General features: G+C 43.9%; 1 protein-coding gene across 1 annotated transcript in view; it reads left to right on the plus strand.

Moving 5' to 3' along the window:
• The window catches only part of EP400 (E1A binding protein p400), a 129,931-nt gene that overhangs the window by 18,984 nt on the left and 92,314 nt on the right, over nucleotides 1–18,633 (plus strand). Inside the window, exons 3-5 of the mRNA XM_031650941.1 lie at nucleotides 12,000–12,099; nucleotides 13,779–13,886; nucleotides 14,382–14,767. Of these exons, the coding sequence (XP_031506801.1) occupies nucleotides 12,000–12,099; nucleotides 13,779–13,886; nucleotides 14,382–14,767 (594 nt within the window). The remainder of the gene's footprint in view (nucleotides 1–11,999; nucleotides 12,100–13,778; nucleotides 13,887–14,381; nucleotides 14,768–18,633) is intronic.

Consider the following 18,633-nt stretch of genomic DNA (forward strand, 5'->3'; position numbering starts at 1 on the left):
GCTTTTGATGCCATATCTAAGAACTCTGCTCAATCCAGGGTCAGAAAGATGTTCTTCTGTGTTTTCTTCTAGAATTACGGTTTTACTTTTAGGTGTCTGATTTATTTTGAGTACAGTTTTGTGTAACATGGCAAACATAAGAAATTTGCATGTGAGTAATCAATTGTTCCATGCCATTTCTTGAAAAGACTATCCTGTGTATGTTGAGTTGACTTGCATCTTTGCCAAAGATTAGTTGACCTGCTTGTATGATTCTGTTTCTGGATTCTCTTCTCTTCCCTTCTCTTTAACTGCGTGTTTTTCTCTTTGCCAGTGTCACCCTATTGTGATTACTATAGCTTTACTAAAGTTTCAAAGTCAAGTAGTGTGAGTTCTCCAAGTGTGTTCTCCTTTTTCAAAATTATTTTGGTCATTCTAGTTCCTTTACCTTTTTGTATGCATTTTAGAATCAGCTTGTTGATATCTTTAAAACATCTTCCTAGAATTTTGTTTAGAATTGTGTTGCATCTATTGACCTGTTTGGGGAGGAGTGATATCTTAACAATATGAGTCTTCCAGTCCATGAATATGGTATATCTCTCCATTTATTTCAGTATTCTTTGGTTTCTTTCATCAGCATTTTGTAACTTTCAGCATACATATATTTTCTTAGATTTATCCCTCAGTATTCCAATTTTGGGGGGTATTATAAGTAGTACTTTAAAAAGTTTCCAGCTGTTTATTGCAAGTATATAGGGTATACAGTTGATTATTTGAACCTACATTCTGCAGCCTTGCTAAACTCATTTATTAGTTTTAGGAGCTTTTTTGTAGATTCCATGGGATTCTCTACATAGAGAATCATGTCTGCAAATAGAGCAGGATTTTTTTTCTTTTTCAATCTGTATGCTTTTTATTTCTTTTCTTTTTTTTTATTGTACTGGCAAGGGTGTCCAGTATGATCTCCTTCCTGATCTAGGGGGAAAGCCGTTAGTCTCTCACCGTTAAGTAAGATGTTAGCTGTAGATTTTGCAGATTTTCTTTATCAAGGTAAGAAAATTCCCTTTTACTTCTGGTATATCATGAATTGATGTTGAATTTTGTCAAATACATCTATTGACAGTGATATGTGTTTTTTCTTCTTTAGTCTGTAAAAATGGTAAATTACATTAAATTGATGCATACTTTACAAACAGAACACGCAGATCTTCAGTGTTAACAGTTTGCAGAGTTTTGACAAGTGCGTACACCCATGTAACCCACACAATGGTCGACATGTCCATTTCTATCACTCCATGAAGTTGCCTGATGCTCCTTGCCAGTCATTTACTGCCCAACCCCCCTCCTGGTGGTTCTGTTATTATTTATTTTGATACTCAGGTTATCTGTGATTGACCAACTGGAGCCTGTTCAAGCTGGCTCTAGTATACTTTCAACATACCTCTCTTACTTCCTGAGTACTTCCTTATGGCACAAAGTGTTTAAAGTTCACCTTGTATATATATATATATTCCTTGATCCAGCCCTGGAATCAGCCATTTCGACAAAGAGCCTGGTTCCTTTCAATGGAGAATAGTAATTTGATTCTGCTATTTAGGTACTCATTGTAATGGGTTTTATACAATTGAAGATAACTCTTGGCTGGGCACGGTGGCTCACACCTGTAATCCCAGCACTTTGGGAGGCAGAGGCCGGCAGATCACCTGAAGTCGGGAGTTAGAGACCATCCTGGCCAACATGGTAAAAGCCTGTCTCTACTAAAAAACACAAAAACATTAGCTGGGTGTGGTGGTGCGCGTCTGTAGTCCCAACTGCTCTGGAGGCCGAGGCACAAGAATTACTTGAACTCGGGAGGCAGAGGTTGCAGTGAGCCAAGATTGTGCCACTGCACTTCCTTGGGTGACAGAGCAAAACTCTGTCTCCACCGCCCCCAACCCCACTGAAAAAAAGAAGATAACTCTTAAGTCGGTGATTATCAGAAAATTTGTTAGTGGGACATCTTTACTGCTAATGCCTAGAGGAATATAATATATTAATGCATTTATAGACCACATTGATAAATATCTGCATTAGAACAGTAGAACAATAGGCCAGGAGTGCCTATAAACATGAAAAAGAGATGCAGTCTCTACAGTACAAATTAAACTGCTCAGACTTTCCATTCCATGCACAAGACTGCTAAGAGTTAAACTGGAGAGAATCTGTTGATGTAGAGCTGTGGGATTCTCGTCTGCTTTTGATGAGAGTGGAGCTTGGTCTAGTTATTTGGAAACGTTTTGCATCATCTGGAAAAGGTGAGCAGAGAGCATACTCTGACCAGCACAATGCTCTAGGGAGACTTGTATCTGTGCACCAGAACACATATGCAGTGTTGTATCTGTGCACCGGAACACATGTGCAGTGTTGTATCTGTGCACCGGAACACATGTGCAGTAATGTTCCTCGCAGCATTGTTTTTGGCAGCCCCAAATTGGAAAGAACCAGATTGTCCATTGGCCACAGAATGTATGGGCTGTGTCCTGGAGGAGTACTAATAGAGCACCCAGTGCAAAACAGAGAGCCCTGCCATCGTGCACGTCGATGCGCGGGTGTAAGCAAAGCCAAGAGGGTTTAGACACACACCCACAGGTGATGACACTGTAAGGACACAGTTTTTTTTTTTTGTTTCTGCTTTATTGAGGTATAATTGGCAAATAAAATTTTATATAAAATGTACAAAGTGATTTGGTGTAAGGATAGTGAGGTGATTACTGCAATCAAATTAGTTAGCAGTTACCCTTGTTGTGTTTTGTTCGGTGAGAATGGCTAAGATCTACTCTTTCAGCAAATTCCAAGTATACAGTGCAATATTGTTAACTATAGGCTGGGCACTCTGGCTCACACCTGCAATCCCAGCACTTAGAGAGGCTGAGCCTGGAGGGTCGCTTGAGACTGCGTATTCAAGACCAGCCTGCACAACACAGGACACCATCTCTACAAAAAAATTAAAAAATTAGCCAGGTGTGGCATGTGCCTGTAGTCCCAGCTATTCATTCAGAAGGCTGAGGCGGGAAGATCGCTTGAGCCCAGGAGGTTGAGGCTGAAGTGAGCTATGATTGTGCCACTACACTCCAGGCTGGGCTATAGAGCAAGACCCTGTCTCTTAAAAAAAAAGATTACACATGTAAGTGATACTGTATAGCATTTATCTTTCTCTGGCTTATTTCAGTTAGCATTATGCCCTCTAAGTTTTCATGTTGTCGTAAATGGCAGGGTTTCCTTGCTTTTTGTTACCGAAGAGTATTCCATTGTGTATATACTATATTATCTGTTCATCTGTTGCTGGACACTGAGGTTGTTTTCATAGCTTGGCTGTTGTGAACAGTGCTGCGGTGAACACAGGAGTGCAGATACCTCTTCAAGACGCAGATTTCCTTTCCTTTGGCTGTGCACCTGGAAGTGGGATTGCTGGATCATATGTTCGTGCTATTTTTACTTTTTTGAGGAACCTTCATACTGATTTCCATAATGGCTGTAGTAGTTTATATTCCCACCAACAGAGCACAAGGGTTCTTTAGGGAAATGTTTAACATACATTTTGGGTAGTTAGTATAGAAGCGGGTGTATGGAGTTTTTAAGGTATGGGTAAATTTTTATTTCTTTTTTTATTTTTGTCTTCCGGTATAATCTCAAGAGCCAAAATTTTATTTCTTAAGGCATGTAATGTGTATAGGGATCGCTTTATTATTACTGCTTTAAATTGTATGTATGTATTTTTCCACTCTCCTCCTCAACATTGTGTTATGAAAATTCCAAACAAGTTGAATGGATTGTTTAGTGAATGATATCTTACTATTTAAATTCTGTGATTAATTTTACTGTGCTTTGAAAGCCTTGCATATATTTTATAATTTCTTTTGTGTGTGTGATATATTTCCTAATAAAAAATTGCTTATAAGACTGAAAGAGGAAAACTAAGGAGTCTCCATTTTGACTTGTAGACTTTTGAGGCAAATAACAGTGGGTATCTATCTAAGAAAATAGAAAAGGGTTAAAATGAAAAGCATCCATTTCTTTGGGAAAAAAAATTCCGCATGAGTTTTATTACTTTCTTTTCTTTTGTTTTTTTTTTTGAGACGGAATCTCGCTCTGTCGCCCAGGCTGGAGTGCAGTGGCGCGGTCTTGGCTCACTGCAACCTCCACCTCCTGGGTTTTTGCCATTCTCCTGTCTCAGCCTCCTGAGTAGCTGGGACTACAGGAGCCTGTGACCACGCCTGGCTAATTTTTTATATTTTTAGTAGAGGTGGGGTTTCACGATGTTAGCCAGGATGGTCTCGATCTTCTGACCTCATGATCTGCCTGCCTTGGCCTCCTAAACGGCGTGAGCCACCGCGCCCAGCTGAGTTTTATTACTAATAGCTAATTGTGTGATTTTTATTTTGACTAGTGAAACTCTAGAAATAGATTCAGAATTTTTTATTACATATTGTAATAATGTACTAATTTCTGTTTCCAAAAGATTTGTACTAATTTCTGTTTCCAAAAGATTTTTAGGTAGTATTATTGAGTGCAGAGGTGTTGTATATAAAATACAGACAGGCACACATTTATTTATAAAAAGATAAAAAAAACCATTCTAAGTACAGATTTTTCATAATTTTCCTGTTAGAGAAAATGAATAATTCGCCATAATTTTATCATCCTAACACAACTTTTTTTTTTTTTTTTTTTTTTTGAGATGGAGTCTCATTCTATTGTCCAGGCTGGAGTGCAGTGGCGCGATCTCGACTCACTACAGCCTCTACCTCCCAGGCTCAAACGATTCTCCTGTCTCAGCTTCCTGAGTAGCTAAGATTACTGGCAGGTACCACCACACCCAGCTAATTTTTGTACTTTTAGTAAAGACGGGTACCATGTTGGCCAGGCTGGTCTCGAACTCCTGACCTCAAGTAATCCACCTGCCTTGGCCTCCCAAAGTGCTGGGATGACAGGCCTGAGCCACCATGTCTGGCTGATTTTTTAATGTTATATTGCATATATACTAGTTGAAACAAGTGAATTTATACTTTCTTGTTTTTTCATTTAACAAATAATTCTTTTTATTTTATTGACTTCTAATAATTCTCATTTTAGCTGCTGCTGCTGCTTCATTATTTTGAGGACCTGTAATTCATCTAACCACTTTCTAGTCTTAGGTTATGTCTGTTCTATTTAGAAAAACTCTTAGGAGTGACACTAGTGAATCAGGAGAGCGCAGGTCTCTTCGTGGTGCCCACTGTATACTCACTTGGTGTTTAGCTGAAAGTGCTGCTAGAGTGTGGCCCCAGTTTTGTTACGGCTTTTTTTGCAAACCTTGTTAACCGTTCTAAAAAAGATTGAAACTTTGGGAGGCTACAGCGGGCAGATCACTTGAGGCCAGGAGTTTGAGACCAGCCTGGCCAACATGGTAAAACCCCGTCTCTACCAAAAATACAAAAAATTTGCCGGGTGTGGTGGCGTGTTCCCACAGTCTCAGCTACAAGATTGCGTCGCTGCACTCCAGCCTGGGTGACAGAGTGAGACTCTGTCTCAAAAAAAATAAAAATAAAAAAAGTTTAAGACAGAGTTTCAGGATGAGTTTTTTTATTTGCAGCCAATCGTAGGATTTTTATAGTAAACTAATCTATGCCAGTTAAACTCCAGAAATAAATCCATAGTGCTCAACATTGCATGTATTTCTTTTTGTTTCCAGAAGGTTTTGTGTTGGTGTTGAGTGCAGTTGTAGTATAAAAAATAGTACTAATATTATTATGGTTATTTATGTCTTATAAAGCCCTCCTGATTGGAGCATTTTTTTCAGTGATTATGATGTTAGAGAAAATGAGTAAGTATTTATGGTTTTGTGATCCTAACCCAGTAAGTATTTATGGTTTTGTGATCCTAACCCAACTGTTGTTTCTTTCGTTACCTTACATGTGTGTTTGTATTTTTATTTATTTATTTATTTTTTTGAGACGGAGTCTTGCTGTGTCGTCAGGCTGGAGTGGAGTGGTGTGATCTCAGCTCACTGCAGCCTCTGCCTCCTGGGTTCCAGTGATTCTCCCGCCTCAGCCTCCTGAGTAGCTGGACTACAGGTGCGCGCCACCATGCCCGGCTAATTTTTGTATTTTTAGTAGAGATGGGGCTTCACCATGTTGGCCAGGATGGTCTGAAACTCCTGACCTCAGGTAATCTACCTGCCTCAGCCTCCCAAAGTGCTGGGATTACAGATGTGAGCCACCGTGCCCGGCCAGTTTTTTGATTTTTTTGTAGAAATGGGGGTCTCACTTTGTTGCCCAGGCGAGTCTTGAACTCTGGGGCTGAAGCAGTCCTCCCGCCTCAGCCTCTCAAAGTGCTGGAATTACAGGCATGAGCCACTACACCTAACTTTACAGTTTATTTCTTTCTTTGTTTAAATGGGGCAGAAGTTTTCCTCCTGGTAGCTGCCAACTACTACTGGTCTTAATTTCTACCTTCAGAATACCATCAATCTCTCCTTTTAGGTGGCAGGCGTTCTGTGAGCCCTTTCTGCTCTGTTTTCCTGGTGTCGTTTCTAGGCTCCCTGTAGGTTAAGGTGGGTCTTCCATGAATAAGCTCTGTTTTGGTATTGTCTCTCCTGAATGAGCACCCAGAATTACACTCCCTTCAGAGTGTTTTTTCTTTGTGAGAATTTCTCCTTTTTAAAGAATTATAATAATGGTTTTTGACCAAAATCAAGGTTGTATTTTAAAGACAAGAGTATCGGCCGGGCGCGGTGGCTCAAGCCTGTAATCCCAGCACTTTGGGAGGCCGAGACGGGCGGATCACGAGGTCAGAAGATCGAGACCATCCTGGCGAATACGGTGAAACCCTGTCTCTACTAAAAAATACAAAAAACTAGCCGGGCGCGGTGGCGGGCGCCTGTAGTCCCAACTACTCGGGAGGCTGAGGCAGGAGAATGGCGTGAACCCGGGAGGCGGAGCTTGCAGTGAGCTGAGATCCGGCCACTGCACTCCAGCCTGGGCGGCAGAGCAAGACTCCGTCTCAAAAAAAAAAAAAAAAAAAAAAAAAAATAAAGACAAGAGTATCTTCTGTAATCCTAGCATTTGGGAGACCGAGGTGGGCAGATTACAAGGTCAGGAGTTCAAGATCAGCCTGGTCAACATAGTGAAACCCCATCTGTACTAAAAATACAAAAAATTAGCCGGGCATGATGGTGGGTGCCTGTAATTCCAGCTACTCGGGAGGCTGAGGCAGGAGAATCGCTTGAACCCAGGAGGCAGAGGTTGCAGTGAGCAGAGATTGTGCCACTGTACTCCAGCTTGGGCCACAGAGTGAGACTCCATCTCAAAAATAAATAAATAAGTAAAAAGACCAGAGTATCTTTACTAATAATACCTTCATGGAGACAGAATAAGGTAAAACTAAAAATCATTCTGAAAACCAAGGCTGAGTGTGCTGTGCCTGGAGGAGTTCCTGTAGCTTCTGCAGAACCCAGGGGCAGCAGGACCCGTGTGTCCTGAGTCCTCTGGGAAGCAGCCTGAGTGTCAGCTGCAGCCGGGGAGCAGTCAGCAGGGCGCGCAGTCCTTCCTGCCAGTGCTTCTTGAGCAGAAGTTTCTCATTTTAGTGAAGTCCAGTTTATCCTTGTGTTCATGTACACATCCAGTTTTCTAGCACCATTTGTTGAAAAGACTTTCTCTTCCCCATTGGATTGCCTTGGAGGCTTTGGACATCCTGTGAGTGTGGGTCTGATTCTTGGTGCGCGGCTCAGTTCTTTTTATCTGTGTGTTGGTCCTTACGCCGGCACTGCACCGCACTGTCCTGGTTCCTGGAGTCTTGGGGTGTGTCTTGAAGTCAGGTCCTTCACTTGGTTCTTCTGTCTCAAGAATCTTTTTTCAGGCTCACTGATTTTTAAATTTTTTTTTTTTTTTTGAGATAGTGTCTCGCTCTGTCACCCAGGCTGGAGTGCGGTGGCATTTTCTTGGCTCACTGCAACCTCAACCTCCAGGGCTGAACTGATCCTCCCATCCCAGCCTCTCAAATAGCTGGGAGTACAGGTCTGTGCCACCATTCCTAGCCAATTTTTGTATTTTTGTAGAGATGAATTTTCGCCATGTTGGTCAGGCTGGTCTTGAACTCCTGACCTCAAGTTATCTGTGCACCTTAGGTTCCCAAAATGCTGGGAATACAGCATAAGCCACTGTGCCTGGTCAATTTAACATTTTTTTGTTTGTTTTTTGGAGATTGCCCATGCTGGTTTGAACTCCTGACCTCAAGCAGTCCTCTCGCCTTGACCTCCCAAAGTGCTGGCATTACAGGCGTGAGCCACCGCACCCCAACTGATTTTTTCACATCTCCACACTGATGTTATGCCTATCCAATGAATTTTTTTTTAAATTTCGGATGTTGTATTTTTCACTTCTAGAATCTCCATTTGGCTCTTTATTTTAATAGTTTCTGTTTTTTTGTCAAGATTTCTTCTTGTCTTTTATTGCAGTATATTTTTCTTTATCTCCTTGGACATACATATTAAGGTCACTTTAAGATCCTTGCCTGCTTATTCTAGTACGTGGGTCATCTTGAGGTTGGTGTCTGAGTATGGCTCGTGTTTTTTGTTTGTATTTTGGAGTAATTTTGTAAGTTTGAATTGGATTTTGGATAATTGTGCATGACATATAGAAACCCTGGGTTCTGTTATATTCTTCTGAAAAGTATTTATTTGCTTTAACACGTAGTTAACTTGATTGAATTAAAAATGTACACTCTGGCCGGGTGCGGTGGCTCACGCCTGTAATCCCAGCACTTTGGGAGGCCGAGGCGGGTGGATCCACAAGGTCATGAGTTCGAGACCAGCCTGGCCAATATGGTGAAACCCTGTCTCTACTAAAAATACAAAAAGTAGCCAGGCGTGGTGGCACACCTGTAGACCCAGCTACTCAGGAGGCTGAGGCAGGAGAATGGTGTGAACCCGGGAGGCGGAGGTTGCAGTGAGGCAAGGTCGCACTGCTGCACTCCAGCCTGGACGACAGAGTGAGACTCCGTCTCAAAAAAAAAAAACAAAAACAAAAAAACAAAACGCCAAACAACACCGACAAAAACCTGCAAACTCTTTCTTCTCCTTTGTGACGGGAGGCACCTGAAAACTCAGTTCAGTACTTGGGCCTTCGCTTGGATTCTGTTTTTGTGTACATGGTTTAGGTGGAGGTTAGGGAGAGAATATGGGGCCTCCTTTTCCAACTGTCTCCTGCTCTTTGTCCTCTTGTTCAAGCCCGTGAGATGCTGTGTGTCTTTAGGTTTGAGCTGCTCCGTAGAGCACAGGCTGGGGCTGCCCTCATGCCAAATGCCATGAAACGGGAAACCTTACCATGTTCCATCCCTTCTTGCAAGTATCATTTCCCCTCCTGTATCACTGGCCTACCTTTTCGTATTTTTTTGTGTTTCATCTAGAGTTTATGTTTACGTGGATTATGTTTATTTTATTTTATTTTATTTTTTTTGAGATGGAGTCTTGCTCTGTCGCCAGGCTGGAGTGCAGTGGTGCAATCTCAGCTCACTGCAAGCTCCGCCTCCCGGGTTCACGCCATTTTCCTGCCTCAGCCTCTTGGGTAGCTGGGACTATAGGCGCCCGCCACCGCACCCGGCTAATTTTTTTTTTTTTTTTTTTTGTATTTTTAGTAGAGACAGGATTTCACTGTGATCTTGATCTCCTGACCTTGTGATCCACCCACCTCCACCTCCCGAAGTGCTGGGATTACAGGCGCGAGCCACCGCGCCCGGCCTTGTTACCTGGGTTATGTTTGACCCGATAGGAAGTACTTGGCCATTTCTGGACAAAGAGCCCTTTATCAAGTTTTATTAAATTAAAAAATATTCTTTTCTTTTGATTACATTAGTCATACATGCTCATTATAGAACATTTGGGAAATTTAGAAACGCACACACACACAAATCGTGTCATCTGTAATGCTGCCCCAGAGGTGAGCACTGCCAGGCCATTGTTTTCAAAGCATTCTTTCCTTTCTTTCCGCCCTCTCTTTGTCCATCCCCTCTGTCCCTTTCGTTGTCTTTCCTTTTCCATCTTGGTTAAATGTAAATGGCAGTGCCTTCCTCTTACATATGCTGTATTGGGGCTGATTTTTCCTTTTAGTAACTCTTCCTAAGCCTCTCCCCATGTGCGTACAGAGTCTCTGGCATGGCTGGTGGTGGCTGCGTGGTGGGCCTTGTGTGGCAGTTGGTTCAAACAGCTCCCTCTCACTGAACAGTTACTTTGTTTAGGTATCTGTAACTTTTACGTTTAAAATGTCTCACTAAGTAGAATGAATATTTTTTAGTGATTTAAGTTCTTAGTAACTAGTAATTAAGTTCTTAGCATTTACTTTAATTGCGAGGATGGTGACCAGATGGAAGAGGGTTAGGGTTGAGTCTGTGCTGACCAAGAGTTGGCTGGTTTCTGTCTTCGTAAGAGAACATGCCAGTAGCTTTCCATGTAAACTTTTAAAAACCATGATTTTTTAAAAGCAGTTTTAGGTTCATGGCAGAATTGAGAGGAAAGAACAGAAATTTTTTTACATACCCCGTTGCCCCCAACCCCATGTGCACAGCCTCCTTTATATCCGTGTCCCCCTCCAGACGGTACGTTTGTTGCCCTTGGTGAGCCTTCAGTGCCTTGTCATTAGCATAGTACTATAGTTTCACTGCTCTAAAAATTTCCCGTGCTCTGCCTGTTTACCTCCTCTCTGCTACTTTGCACCTGGCAACCGCTCATCTTTTTGTTGTCTCTATAGTTTTGCTTTTTCCAAGACATCATAGAGTTAGGATCATGTAGCATGTCACCTTTTCAGATTGGCTTCTTTCATTTTATTTTTTTTAAAGATGGGGTCTTACTTTGTTGTCCAGGCTGGAATGCAGAGTGCAGTGACATAGTCCTAGATCACTGTAGCTTCAAACTCCTGGGCTCAAGACTCCTGAGTAGCTAGGAGTACAGGCGTGTGCCACCATGCCTGGCTAATATTTTAATTTTTATATTTTTGTAGAGACAGGATCTCGTTGTGTTGCCCAGGTTGGTTTTGAACTCCTGACCTCAAGCAATCCTCCCACCTCAGCCTTCCAGAATGTTGGGATTACAGGCGTAAGCCACCACGCCTGGTGATGGCTTTTTTTCACTTTAAACATTTTAAATAACATCTGTCTATTTATATCTCTATATATCTCACGTATGTATGTCTCAAGTAGGGTGCTAACTATAAAAATATCATTTTAAAGATCTAAGTTGGCTGGGTGCGGTGGCTCACGCCTGTAATCCCAGCACTTTAGGAGGCCAAGGCGGGTGGATCATGAGGTCAGGAGATCAAGACCATCCTGGCTAACACAATGAAACTCTGTCTCTACTAAAAATGCAAAAAATTAGCCGGGCGTGGTGGCAGGCGCCTGTAGTCCCAGCTACTCAGGAGACTGAGGCAGGAGAATGGCTTGAACCTGGGAGGCAGAGGTTGCACTGAGCCGAGATTGCACCACTGCACTCCAGCCTGGGCAACAGAGTGAGACTCTGTCTCAAAAACAAACAAACAAAATCTAAGTTAATTAGATAGTTATTAATTGGGGTTTTAGTGTCATTTTCCAGTAGAAAGGCAATTTAACCTTTTTATTATTTGGTGTTTTTGGATGTGAAGTTATGCTGGGCAGTGTGACTGACGGGTCGGCTGAGCTTTGTCTCAGAACTGAAACTCATGTTTCCCAGCATTAGGCCTTTTGTTATCATCCAGTATGCAAAGCTAGTTAGTTTCCCAAGGACTGTAGGTTTGCATTGATTTGAAATTCCATTAAAACCAGAATAATAAGTCTTTTACAAGTCTTTTTTCCTCCAGAGGTAAGTTAGAACTTTAAATTGTTTATTATACATAAATATACATTACACATGTATATTTAAAGACACGGGGTAGATAACATTTATGTTATTAAAAAGGAATGAGGTCGATGTTTGGGATAATTATGATGGTTTGAGTTTATTTTTGTAATGGCCTTCATGTTTTCATCTTTTTTCCCAGCAGCAAGCCCTCGCAGGGAGCCTGGTAGCAGGGGCCGGAAGCACAGTAGAGACGGACCTGTTTAAGAGGCAGCAGGCGATGCCCTCCACAGGTATGGCAGGTATGTCAGGGCACAGCTAGCGTGGCCTTTGGAATGCCCCCCTCTTCTTGGGCTGCCGAGGTACAGTTGCCATGAGTTTCTGAAGAGTAGTTGCTGAACTTGATTTCTTCCTACTTGGAAAATTAACCTCTCTTATGGTGATTTTCAGCTGAACAATATTTATGTGAATTTTTCTGTGTCTTGAGGTGAGGACTTTTTCAGTTGAGCAGGTATATTACATATTGATTTTCTGTATGCTCTTGAGTCACCACAGTGTAGCTCAACACAAAATCATCTGCTTTCTGAAGTTGTCATATTTTTAAGCTGATTTTTTTCAAATAATAAACTTAATACATTTTTATATAAAAGACTTCAACAGTTCAGTAGAGTATAACTTAAGCCTACCTCTGGCTTGGTACCTGCCCACTCCCCAGCCACAGCAGTAACCACTGTTAATGTTTCGCATATTCTCTCTCACAGACCTTCCTCTCCATACACAAGCATTGTTACATATGTGATACTTTGAAAAAGTTCAGATGCGATCAGATTGTATGTATGTTGTTATGTCTAAGAATATTAACTGAAAAGGCCATCTCTTCAAGTCATAACCCCTCTCTTAGTGCCACGTGCTGTTTCATCATGGGGATGGTTGGTTCTTTATCAGTCAGATCCTTGTCAGTGTTCGTCTGTTAGTGCCACATTTTATCTGTTACAGTGAACTGAGGATTGAACATGTAGTCTCATGGTTTTTTTTTTTCCTACATGTTTATCAGTCTGTGTATCTCCTTATTTTTTGAGATAGGGTCTGGCTCACCCAGGCCGGAGTGCAATGGCATCATCATGGCTCACTTCAGCCTCGAGCAAATCTTGTGCCTCAGCCTCCTGAGTAGCTGGGACTACAGGCGCCGCCACCACGCCTGGCTCCATGCAAGCCTTTTTGCATTTTGGCTACAGTCCAGGGTCCCACTATGTTGCCCAGGCTGGTCTCGAACTCCTGGGCTCAAGTCTTCTCACCTCAGCCTCCCAAAGTTCTGAGATTGTAGGCGTGAGCCACCGCACCCGACTGTCTGTCAATATATTTAAAGGAAAAATGCCTGGAAATGAAATTGCTACATCAAAGCGCAGGTGTAGTTAGGTAATGATGGTGCTCAGTTGCCCACCAAAAGGACAGGGCCAGTTTTCACTGCCATCAACAATGGCTGGTTCTTTCACATTTTGATCGTTTTATTAGGTATAAGCCATTTAATCCTCATTGCTCTGATGGGTGAAAAAATCCTTGTTCTGATTTGGATTTCTTTAGTTTTGAGCACACTGTGCAGCCTCATTCCCTGTGTGCTGGGCATCTGTGAGTCTGCCCCACTGCTCGCTCTCCACGCTCTCGTCTGTGTGCTTGTGGTGCTCCTCGCGTGCTTGTGCTTTCCAAGTGCTGAGCGAGTCCAACTCTGTCCGTCGCACGCGTTGCAGTGTTGCCTCTTGGGTTGTTGCTTGTCCCTGGCCTTGTTATGAAGCTTTTTCTTATATTGGCAACATTTTAATGAGAAATTGTATTTATCAGCCTTATCTTTTATGGCTTCTGGATTTTAGTTAATGTATAGAAAGGCCTCCCTGTTCAAAGATGATAAAAACACACATGTTTTTTTCTACTACTTTTCTGGTTTTATTTTTACATCAAACTGCACCTTTTTTGAAAATTATTCTAGAGCAGTCTAAGAGGCCTCGCCTTGAAGTGGGTCACCAAGGGGTAGTTTTCCAGCACCCGGGGGCGGACGCAGGCGTTCCTCTCCAGCAGCTAATGCCGACCGCACAAGGTAAGGCCCAGCAGCAGAGCCAGCTCCCCACTCAGGAGCAGGTGGTACACTGCGGTTCCAGAAACCAGCACCAGACTCAAACTTGGGCAGTGGAGGTAGCGTGTTTGCAGTGGGGTGCCTGAAATTGAGATACTTCTCTGAGTCCCAGTCCATATCATATGCAAAGCCCCTGGAGACATGTTCTTGCCACACTAATGGGAGCCACACGTCGCTTTGTCATAGTGTCTTTCAACAATTTTTACTCCTGTGTTTTTCCTAATTGCCGCGTTGTGGGGATGGCCTGTGGTGATCTGGTGCTTGTTTTGCTTGATGCTGACTTGCAAAGGTCAAGCGCCTCTCTTTCCTTTTGTGTGTGCTCAGTTGTGGCCGACTTCTTGTGTGAGTGTGGTAGGTCTTGGATAAGCACCGGGGTGTCAGACATGTTTCCTTGTGACTCACTGGTAGAAGCTGCCACACTTGGGAATCAGTGCTCTTGGTGCTTTTCTTATTTTGCAGGAGGAATGCCCCCCACGCCGCAGGCCGCGCAGCTCACTGGACAGAGGCAGAGTCAGCAGCAGTATGACCCCTCCACGGGGCCTCCCGTGCAGAACGCCGCCAGCTTGCACACCCCACTGCCGCAGCTGCCCGGGAGACTGCCCCCAGCCGGTGTTCCCACCGCAGCCCTCTCCTCTGCGCTGCAGTTTGCACAGCAGCCACAAGCAGTGGAGGCCCAGACACAGCTCCAAATCCCAGTGAAGACTCAGCAGCCCAATGTTCCCATCCCTGCACCCCCCAGCAGCCAACTCCCCATCCCTCCCTCGCAGCCTGCACCGCTGGCCCTCCACATTCCCACGCCTGGGAAGGTGCAGGTGCAGCCCTCTCAGCTTTCCTCCCTGCCACAGGTATGAGAAAAGATACAGGAAAAAAAGAAAATGGACTGCCTGGGTGTTAGACAGGGTGTCACACTGTAATTTGTATATTTTCTCTTAGCAGCTTGCTCCCCCAATTTAGAACAATTAGTTAATTCAGTACTTGCACTATAGTTTTATTTGGCTCTATGATATTATCTTTATTAAAGTAATAGAGAACGGGGCCAGGTTTGGTGACTCACGCCTGTAATCCCAGCACTTTGGGAGGCTGAGGTGGGTGGATCACCTGAGCTCAGGAGTTCGAGACCAACCCGGCCAACATGGTGAAACCCTGTCTCTACTAAAAATACAAAAATTAGCCAGGTGTGGTGGCACGTGCCTGTAGTCCAAGCTACTTCAAAGGCTTAGGCAGGAGAATCACTTGAACCCGGGAGGTAAAGGTTGCAGTGAGCTGAGATGGCACCATTGTACTCCAGCCTGGGTGACAGAATGAGACTCCCTCTCAAAAAAAAAAAAATAATAATAATAATAAGAGACAACTGTTATTATTGTCACTCTTAGTACCGTGGGCCCCTGCTTACTCACCCACATGTTGTGTGAAGGGCATAGTGTCAGTTATCCCTTATGATCTGCCCAGCAACTCTCAGGTAGGTGGCAGCGACCCATTCTACTAGTGTGGAGACAAATACTCAGAGGTTCTGGGGCTGGCCCCAAGTTACATGGCGATGAAGTGACGAGCGGGGCTTGACCTTAGCTCCATGTGAGTGCAAAACCACGCTGCACACCACCCACCAGACGTGCTCCCTGGGTGCCTGCTTTGCTGCTTTTAGGATGCTCTATGCTCTGCAAACGTGTGTAAGGCGTTACTGATCCAGCTTGATACACGTGTGTAAGGTGTTACTGATCCAGCTTGATACACGTGTGTAAGGCGTTACTGATCCAGCTTGATACACGTGTGTAAGGTGTTACTGAGCCAGCTTGATACATGTTTCAGGTAGTTAAAATGCCCCTCCTCCCCCACTGGTGAATTTTACCCAGTGCGGTTTTGGAATGTCCACAGTAAACTGGTTTTGGTTTCTAAGGAGTAGCGAAATGCCACAGCCTGGATGCCAGCTGTCAACAGGGCACTGACAGGGAGGCCGGGGAGGGCTCTCAGCCCTCTTAGTTCTGTTTGATGCACGTCGGGGCGTGGGGAGCCCACTGCAGAGTCTTCCCTTTTACCCTCTTCCTCACTAACAAAGGAATTTCCTAGGTGGGCTTTGAGTTCAGGGTTTTTGTTTGTTTTGAAACAGGTTCTGGCTCTGTCACCCAGGCTGGAATGCAGTGGGACAATCTCTGCTCACTGCAGCCTCTACTTCCTGGGCTTAGATGTTCCTCCTGCCTCTGCCCCCTGAATAGCTGGGACTACAGGCACACACCACTACACCTGGCTGATTTTTGTATTGTTGTAGAGATGGGATTTCGCCATGCTGCTCAAGCTAAAAGTTCTTTTTCTTTTCTTTTTTTTTTTTTAGACGGAGTTTCGCTCTTGTTACCCAGGCTGGAGTGCAATGGCCCGATCTCGGCTCACCACAACCTCCGCCTCCTGGGTTCAAGCGATTCTCCTGCCTCAGCTCCCTAGTAGCTAGGATTACAGGCATGTGCCTCCATGCCGGCTAGTTTTGCGTTTTTAGTAGAGACGAGGTTTCTCCATATTTGTTAGGCTGGTCTTGAACTCCCGACCTCAGGTGATCCGCCAGCTTTGGCCTCCCAAAGTGCTGGGATTACAGGCCTGAGCCACTGCACCCGGCCTGCAGGTTCTTTATGTTTGAGATTTATGGCAAAGTCTTAAGTATATAATGATGAAATAATAGTAACGATAATAGCTATCACTTACTCATCACTTGTGAGGTGTGGTGTCAAGCACTGTGATGAGCGATTTATTGGCATTATTTATTTCCTTTACCTGACAACGTTATGATGTAGAATGTTTATTATCTCCATTTTATAGATTTAAAAAAATGGAGGCCAGAAAAGCCAGTGACTGGTGGGGCTGTGCTTGGGAGCCTTTTGTGCAAGTCTGCAGTGAACTCTAGTGCACCCACTCTGAGAAAGGCGACACATGTCGGGGCACTGAGCTCTTCTAGGCCTTACATTGCTTGCTTTAGGTTTTTGTGGAAATTATTCTATTTTGAACACTTCTTCACATCAAGCCACATACTGACTTAAAGCAGCTCTGTGGTTTTTCTTAGATTTAATTTACCTGCCTGTAATTACTGAAAAAATCAGCTGTGGAAAATGATTTTATTTTATCTTATCTTTTTTTTTGTGAGTCAGAGTCTCACTCTGTCCCTCAGGGTGGAGTGCAGTGGCGCGATCTTGGCTCACTGCAACCTCTGCCTCCTGGGTTCAAACACTTCTGCCTCAGCCTCCTGAATAGCTGGGACTACAGGTGTGCGCCACCATGCCCTACTAGTTTTTTTTTTTTTTCCCAGCAGAGAAATGATGTATTTCACAATTTAGCTCTCTAAATGACTTTATATTATCTCCTTAAGAACAACGGTACAGGAAATCATTTACTGATCGTTTTACAATGCATGTAATATCTTGTGCATGCTTAGGCAACTATTTTTTTTTTTTTTTTTTTTTTACTTTTTAGTAGAGATGAGCTTTTGCCATGTTGGCCAAGCTGGTCTCAAACTGCTGATCTCAACTAATCCACCCTCCTTGGCCTCCCATAATGCTGGAGTTATAGGCGTGAGCCACTACACCCAGCCTGGAAAATGATTTTAAAGAAGCCTTTACAAAGTCTGTAGGAACCTGTTACTTCTAGGTTGAGCAGGATGGGCACACTTCTCAGTCAAGGGCCAGGTAATAAATGTTCTGGCTTTGCGGACTGTTCAGTTTCTGTGGCGGAAGTGAAGACACAGCCACGCACAGACAGCACATAAGTGGATGTGGCTGTGCTCTAATAAAGCTTCATTTCCAAAAGCCTGTGGCCAGCCGGGGGACAGTGCTGCAGCTGTGAAGAAAAGAAACCCATGCCATGGGACAGTCACTCAGAGAGAGTGTTCTAGCGGTTCTTTGTCTCCCTTCAGCTTTTGAACGGGCTGAATCTTGTATGAATCTGCACTCAGCTCATCATCCCTGCTCTCTATCGCCAGCAACAGTTCTCTGTGAATTTAATTCAGTCTGTTGTTGAGGTGGTGCGAAGAGGAGGACTTTTTTTTTTGAGACAGAGTTTTGCTCTTGTTCCCCAGGCTGGAGCGGAATGACACGATCTCAGCTCACCACAACCTCCACCTCTTGGGTTCAAGCAATTCTCCTGCCTCAGCCTCCTGAGTAGCTGGGATTATAGGCATGCGCCACCATGCCTGGCTAATTTTGTAGTTTTAGTAGAGATGAGGGTTCTCCATGTTGGTCAGGCTGGTCTCGAACTCCTGACCTCAGGTGATCCACCCACCTCGGCTTCCAGAAGTGCTGGGATTGCAGATGTGAGTCACTGTGCCTGGCCCGAGGAGAATTTTTTAACCCTTTTAGCCCATCTGCCATGAGAGAGGCACACTGAATTTGTATGTTATGTTATGTTACGTTACGTTACGTTATGTTACGTTACGTTATATTTTCTTGAGACAGGGTCTTGCTTTGTTGCCCAGGCTGGAGTATAGTGGCACAAACATGACTCACTGCAGCCTCAACCTCTCAGGCTCAAGCAATCCTCCCACCTCAGCCTCCCGTGTAGCTGCAACCAAAGGTGCACACCACCACACCTGGCTAATTTTTAAATTCTTTTGTAGAGATGGGGTCCTACTTCGTCGCCCAGGCTCATCTCAGACTCCTGGGCTCAAGCGATCCTCCCACTTCGGCCTCCCAAAGTGTTGGAATTACAGGCATGAGCCACTGGGCATGGCCTAAAGATA

Source organism: Papio anubis, chromosome 9 (genome assembly GCF_008728515.1).
Source record: "Papio anubis isolate 15944 chromosome 9, Panubis1.0, whole genome shotgun sequence".
Taxonomy (NCBI): domain Eukaryota; kingdom Metazoa; phylum Chordata; class Mammalia; order Primates; family Cercopithecidae; genus Papio; species Papio anubis.